At 37.8% G+C, this 7,808-nt stretch overlaps 1 protein-coding gene across 1 annotated transcript; it reads right to left on the bottom strand.

Annotated features, from left to right (window-relative positions):
- Nucleotides 1-4,721: 4,721 nt before the first annotated feature.
- LOC148998764 (uncharacterized) lies at nucleotides 4,722-7,213 on the bottom strand. The gene is made up of 4 exons (XM_089141731.1): nucleotides 7,033-7,213; nucleotides 5,999-6,921; nucleotides 5,775-5,893; nucleotides 4,722-5,340 (listed from the first exon to the last, which is right to left on the bottom strand). The coding sequence occupies exons 1-4, from the start codon at nucleotides 7,211-7,213 to the stop codon at nucleotides 4,722-4,724; spliced, it is 1,842 nt and encodes a 613-aa protein (XP_088997857.1).
- Nucleotides 7,214-7,808: the final 595 nt, after the last annotated feature.

Below are 7,808 nucleotides of genomic sequence, written 5' to 3'. Positions count from 1 at the left end.
TCTTAAGTGGTTACATAGTATTGATTGGGGTCTTGGCCGGCCGGCCAATTTATTCCATCTATGACTTCTCTTCTCTAATCTAGTTGTCTCTGCTTTAACTTCTTGGTTCTGTTTTCTTAGTTCAATAGTTGATACTGTGACAAAGACCATGTTCTTCTAGCATATTTATCATGATGCAGCCAAGTCTTCTGGTGTGTTGCCACCTGGTTGGTATTGCATTGATTTTTCAGACAGTCTCTAATACTGTGTTGCCTTGATGCCTTGATAACTATGCCGTCTATATAGTTAACATTCCAAAGACTCTTTCTAACAGAAGAAGAAGAAACCCAGCCAGGGGGGGTTAAAGAAAGGTTATGAATCCCTTCTTATTCTTCTATGATGTGCTTCTTCCCATCTTCTTTACCCTTTGTTCATTTTTACCGTCTAGTGTGTAATGCAACATCGTCAAAGTAAATAGCTAGTAAACAAAGGAAAAGGAAAAAAAAAAAAAGTTAAAAGAAGTTTTTAAGTTAAGAGAGAAACCATGAAAAATTATTAACAACCAAATTAGTAGTTAGCACAGTTCACCATTCGGGTGGGGAGATTTGAACGATGAACGATTAAAACCAAGTTTGTTGTACCCTAATTCATGCAATGGGAAACCAAACAAAAACCCATTTCACCATTTTGCTTGGTAGGATCTAAAATTATGGCTCAGACACCATGTTCAATAAAAGTAAGATGAAATGAGGGACCATATTTTGTACTACAATTACCAGTCATAAGAACGAAACACCAAGAAAAGGAAACAGATAAATGCAGCATCATAAAGTTAAGAGTTTATACTCCATATAATGTGAATTGTTATACAGATATAGGTACAAAACAGCAATATGCCTCATGGAATACGGGCAGAGAAAAGGAAAACAACCGCAACAGAATCCTGATATTAAAACAAACAGAAACACTTCTTGGTCAAACTGTTCAAAGAGTACTACATTCTTGGAAATAGAAATAAATAAATAAAAAATAGAAGGCAATGCAATTCATTCATGTAAAAGAAGATGATTTAAAGAAATGTGGAAATCAGACACAGAGTTGAGGCAGCATACAGGAGAAGGTACCACCAAACTTCTTATCATGACTAAGCTGAATCATCTGAATAATTGAACAAATAAGGTTTGAATAATTGATCACTGTCAAGCCCCACCCGAGTGGGCTGTGTAAATGATGTTGAATACCCCCACTGTATCACAAATGTTGTACCATAACCATACATCTCATTCGCGACACAAATAACAGGTAAGAGTCTTGAGGATTTGAACAACTTGAAATATCAAATAATTAAGGAGTTCCAATGGTAACTAATTACCAATCCCATATTAGTTCCAAAATGAAACAAGATAACATAATCCAAACGTAAATAGCACAGAATTTATAATTAATGCTATCTTAATATACTGTCAAACTCCTAGTCCACTAGATGAATTTCATATGAGCATTGGTAACAAGCACACACCATGGTCAGCATCCAACTGTTCGGCAGCTACAGTACCACCATCCACTCTGCAATCCTGAGTAACATGCACAGGGACTGCTACACCTATACCATCATCTAAAAAGAAAGAACAACCACGAGGTGAGTTCTCAGAGGCACAAACACATCCAAAGGCATGAGCAAGTTGCAACCTAGATGCCATTACAATATATGCACAATTAGGGGCGGACCCAGGATGCAATAATGGGGGGCTGAAGAATGAAAACCAGATAACCTTCCTGTTGAAGAAACACTAATGTTTTTTTGCCACACATATTGTGTGGGTTCTTATAAGGCCCATTTGGGGTCCCACCTCTAAACTATTTTATTAAATTAAAGAATAGACCACATATATTTTGTGGGGCCCACACATATTTGAAAAAAAGGGTAAATTATTGATAATGATATTTTTTTTCAACAAAATATAGGTAAAATTAAAGCAACAATATAAAAAAAATATATACACATGACTTCAACCCTAAAAAGTTAGATGCAAGCCAAAATTTTCTTTGGTAGGAGATGTAAACAAAAAAATTTTTAGGTAAGAGATGCAAATCAATGGTAGTTAGTTACCTACTAACTATAGACATTTTATTCACAATACAAAATCAAATAACAAAAATTTCATAAGAAATAAAGAAACATAGAATATAGAATCAAATAAAAAGAATAACAAAAAAAAAAAAAGAAACGATAAATAAATTGAGAAAGAGAAAGATACCTAATTGTGGAGTAGATTTTTTTCCAAATTTTCTTAACCCACGCTTATAGAAAGGGAAGAGAATAAATAGGAAGAAAAGAGGATAGAAGAGAGAGGAGATAGGAGAATAAATAGGGATTGAAGAATTAGTTTCTAATTAGAAATAACATTTTGATTTTTGAAAACCTAATAATATATATATATTTTTTTAATTCCTTTAACCCACGTTTATAGAAACATAAGAGAATAAATAGGAAGAAAAGATGAGAGAGAAGAGAGGGGAGAATAAATAGGGATTGATGAATTAGTTTTTTTATTAGGAATAACATTTATACTCATCATCTCGATATTGGGAGGGGCCAAATAGTGACATTTTACATGTGGGAAGAGAAAAAACTGGAAAAATTAAAGGAATTAAGGGGATATGCATAAAATTTTAAAAAATCCGGGGGGGGGGGCATAGCCCCCCTCGGCCCCTTCATAGGTCCGCCACTGTGCACAATAATGTCTAACTATGGCAAACATGCTTTTATGGGAATCAGCCCCTTGGGGGTCTTTCTTCATTCATCATCTCATGTCACATCAGTCAAGGGGTAATGGGATCCAGTCTCCACTATTGGGGTCAGTCCGTGTTAATTGTATAATCAAGGAAAAAGATGTGAGATTTAAGAATAACAAGAGGAGATAACGTGGTTCGGCCAGAGGCCTATGTCCACAGGAGAAAGGAAGCTACTTTAGTTTTTATTAATTCTAGGGTTTTACAATGATCCACAATTTATATGCTTATTTCCACCGCCTTACCCCCACTACCTGGGTACGGGTTATGACCCGACCCAATACAATTTAACACTCCCCCTCAAGTTGGAGCATGGACATCATGAACGCCCAACTTGCTAAGAAGAAAATGATATTGTTCTTGACTCAAAGCTTTAGTAAAAATATCTGCCACTTGATGCTTAGAAGAAACATAAATTGTTTGAATTTGCCGAGCCTGAAGTTTTTCACGAATCACATGACAATCGATCTCAATATTCTTTGTTCGCTCATGGAAGACTGGATTTGCAGCAATGTGTATAGCCGCTTTATTGTCACAAAATAGATCCATAGGTTCTGGATGCAAAACTCCTAAATCCTTAAGTAAATAGCGCAGCCAAGTCAATTCACAGGTTGTCGTGGCCATGGATCTGTATTCTGCTTCAGCAGAAGATCTGGAAACAGTTGACTGCTTTTTACTCTTCCAAGAGATAGGACTTGATCCAATGAAAACACAATAGCCAGTAGTAGAACAACGAGAAGTGGCACAACTTGCTCAATCTGAGTCACAATAGGCATTGATGTGTAAGTCGCTAGCAGAAGATAACAAAATGCCTTTCCCTGGACAAGATTTTAAATAGCGTAAATCCGAAATGCAGCATCCAAGTGAGGTTTTCTAGGTTTCTCCATAAATTGACTGAGAACTTGCACAACATAAACAATATCAGGTCTAGTGACTGTGAGATAAATCAATCTTCCAATAAGTCTTCTATATTCTGTTGGAGTAGAAAGAAGTTCGCCATCTTCACTGTTCAATTTTAAGTTTAGCTCCATAGGACAATTGATGGGTTTGGATCCAAGTAAACCTGCATCATTAAGCATCTCCAAGGTATATTTCCTTTGAGAAAGGAAGATACCTTTAGTTGATCGAGCAACCTCAATGCCAAGAAAGAATTTGAGAGTGCCCAAGTCTTTGATATGAAAGCGACTATGAAGAAACAATTTCAAAGCATTGATGGCAACTTGATCGTTGCCAGTAATAATTATATCATCCACATAAACCAAAACAATAGTGATGCTAGACCCACTGGAAGATACAAACAAAGAATAATCAGCTAATGATTGTTTGAATCCAGCAAGTTGTAGAGCAGAAGTGAACTTGGAGAACCAATTGCGAGAAGCTTGTTTTAAACCATATATGGACTTGTGAAGACGACAAACCAGATTGTTCTCCCCTTTCAGGAAAAAACCAGGTGGCAAAGACATGTAAACTTCCTCATCTAGATCACCCTGAAGAAAAGCATTGTTAACATTCATTTGAAAAAGAGGCCAACCTTTAATTGAAGCAATAGCAAGAAGGCATCGCACAATGACTAATTTCGCAACAGGGGAAAATGTTTCTTGGTAGTCAACACCTTCAATTTGAGTAAAGCCTTTGGCAATCAAGCGAGCTTTGTAGCATTCAGTAGAACCATCAGCTTGATATTTGATTTTGTATACCCATTTACACTGGATAGCGACCTTGCCAGGGGGAAGAGGTTGCAAGCTCCAAGTATGGTTTAGCTCAAGAGCCTTAATCTCATCAGCCATTGCAGCACACCATTTGGGATTGTGGGAAGCCTCAACAAAGGGAAGAGGTTCAGAATCATTAGAAATACTAGAAAGGAAAGCACGGTGAGTAGGGGAAAAAGCCAAATACTAGAGGTAATTATTGAGAGGATAAGGGCAAGAAGGAAGAGAAGCAACATTGCACTAATAGTAGTGGAGGTGAGGAGGAAGGCGAGTAGGACGAGTACTACGACGAAGAGGGACGCTAGGATCATTAGAGTGTGATTCTAGTAAAGAGGGGGGTGGGGTAGGAGGAGGACGGGATATTGAATCATCAATTGCAGGACAAGGAAGGACAGGTGGAGAAGAGGTGTGGGGAGAAGGAACGGATTGAGGGAAGGTTGCATACTGGTATGGAAATATCGTCTCATGAAATATGACATCCCTACTAGTGAATATCTTACGAGTGACAGGGTTATAAATACGATATGCCTTTTGCCCATATGGATACCCAACAAAAATGCCTGGAATAGCACGTGGAGAAAACTTAGATTGATGAGGAGTTAAATTCTTAGCATAACATAAACAACCAAAAACACGAAGATGAGAATACTTAGGTGAAACACCAGTCACAAGCTCATTTGGGGTTTTCACCTTTAATAAGGGGGTAGGGAGATGATTAATGAGATAAACTGCAGTCTGAACACATTCCCCCCAAAAAGTTAAAGGTAGATGTGCTTGAAAACGTAAAGCACGAGCAACCTCAAGGATATGTCGATGTTTACGTTCAGCAACTCCATTTTGTTGAGGAGTAGCAACACAACTACGTTCATGAATTATGCCCAACTCATTAAAGTAAGAAGAGAGAGAGAGAGAAACTCAAGACCATTATCACTACGAAATTTCTTGACAAGGCAATTAAATTGGGTTTTTACCATGGCAATGAAATTTTTAAGAAGACATTGAGTTTCAGACTTGTGACGCATAAGAAAAACCCAAGTACATTGAGAATAATCATCAACAATAGTAAGAAATTAATGAGCACCAGAAAATGAAGCAATAGAAAAATCACCCCATATGTCACAATGTAAAAGAGAAAAAGGACAATTACTCCATTCAACATGCATTGGAAAAGGTAAACGTGATTGTTTAGCAAGAGGACAAATATCACAATGTCGAGGTGAAATGGTAACATCAGAAACAATTTGAGATAAAAAATTGTGAGGAAAATGAGAAGGATGCCCTAATCGCCAATGCCACATGTCAAAATTTTGTGAAGTTTGTGAAACAAATGAAGCAAAATGACCATGAACACGATAAAAGTAGAGACCAGGATGCTTTTCACCAATCCCAATCACCCGTTTCGTGGTGAGGTCCTGAAAAACACAAAAATCAGGAAAGAAAATAACAACACAATGTAGAGATTTAGTGAGTTGGCTGATAGACAATAAATTATAATGAAAATCAGGAACATAAAGCACATCATGAAGGTGAATAGAAGAAGATAAGTGAGCAGTCCCTTTGTGAGTCACTGGGACAGATGTACCATTGGGTAGACGAATAGGTTTAGAATAAGCATAAGGTAAAACATTATTTAAAAGATGCAAAGAGTGAGTTATATGGTTGGTGGCACCTGTATCAATGATCCAATGAGATGAAGAAATAGAGGAACAACAGATAGACTCAACAGATAGATTCGCAGAAGGTTGAGGGCTTCCAGTATTGACAAATTGCATAAACTGCTGATACTGTTCGGCAGTGAGAGATGGGCTAAAGCTAGGAGCTACTGTAGAAGTTGCAACACTGGATGAAGAAGAACCTGAATCTAGCACTTTAGGAGGAAAACCATGAAGTTTATAACAGCGAGCCTTCAAGTGCCCTTCACGTCCACAATGATCACATTTAGGTCTTGTTCGATGAGTGCCAGAAAAACGACTCGCACGGCTAGAATTATTGCGAGTAGCGGCAAGTGCAGCGGCATCAGGATGAGTAGGTACAGAATGAGTAATCCGCAATTCGTGTTGTCGCTCTTCTTGAAGAACCATAGAAAACACTTTGTTGATATTTGGAAGAGGTTCTATGGTCAAAATTTGACTACTAATAATAGAGTAGCTATCATTAAGTCCCATTAAGAATTGAAAGACCTTCTCTGCGTGCTGTAATGTTGTCAATTCTCTTAAGGCCCCACAAGAGCATTGTGAAATAATAGAAAGTGAAGCCAACTCATCCCAAAGAGCTTTCAACTTATTAAAGTAAACTGAAACAGAAGACTGACCTTGAATGTGGTTACTAATAGTCCATTTCAAGTGATATATGCGGGTGGCATTCCCTTCAGTAAAACGTTCCGCCAAATCATTCCAAAGATCATAGACCGTATCAATAAAAGCCACTGAAGATAAGATCTCTGGAGAAATAACATTAAGTAATCAAGATAAGACCATGTCATTGCACCTAATCCAAGCATCGACCGCGGAAGGTGGGGATGAAGGTTTAGATAATGTGCCAGTAATGAAACCAACTTTATTCTTGGCAGAAAGAGCCATCCGCATTGCCCGTCGCCAAGTATGATAATTATCGCCAGTGAGGACTTGAGTAACCAAAGTGATACCCGGATTGTCAGAAGGATGAAGATAATAAGGTGAATGATAACCACTTGAGTCAATGGCAGACGTCGAAGCATCCAAAGAGGCAGCCATCGTGCACTAAGATGGTTGCAAATCAAACTAAATATAATCCTCTCTTTTTCTTTCTCTTCTTCTTCTTTTTTTTTTTTTTTTTTTTTTTTTTTTTTTTGCCGTATAGGCTTTTGCAATAGATCAGCAACCTCCCGTTTTGGCTGTATATGATGTGCAATAGATCAGCAGTAAAGGATGGCTGCCAATCGAATAAATAAAACCTGTTGTTTTGTCTTTATATGATGTGCAATATATCAACAAGAAGAGTGGCTGCCAATCGAATAAATACTGTTTGATCACCAACGATGTCTTCGCCAAGAACGACGCCTCCAACGAAACCAGAAAAAAATAAATTTGCAGCGGAATGAAGAATCCAACGGTGGGAGAAAAAAATTGGCGGCACCTATGGAAGAGACGGATCGAGAACCTTTGTCACACCCCATCCGCTGGTCTCGTTTACCCGCCCGACAACCCGTGGGTGCTATCCGTCACAAGATCCAAGGTTCTAGTCTATCAACAATATTTAAGACAAATAAAGATAATCAAGAGCAAAGACATATCAATATCTGAAATAAAAGTATTACAGGAGTCCCAAATACTCCAATATCAAATGAAA

Source organism: Hakea prostrata, unplaced genomic scaffold (genome assembly GCF_041222555.1).
Source record: "Hakea prostrata isolate BN-2017 unplaced genomic scaffold, UWA_Hpros_2 contig_151, whole genome shotgun sequence".
Classification (NCBI taxonomy): Eukaryota; Viridiplantae; Streptophyta; class Magnoliopsida; order Proteales; family Proteaceae; genus Hakea; species Hakea prostrata.
Note: the sequence above shows the minus strand (reverse complement) of the source record. Positions and strands in the feature narration are given on the sequence as shown.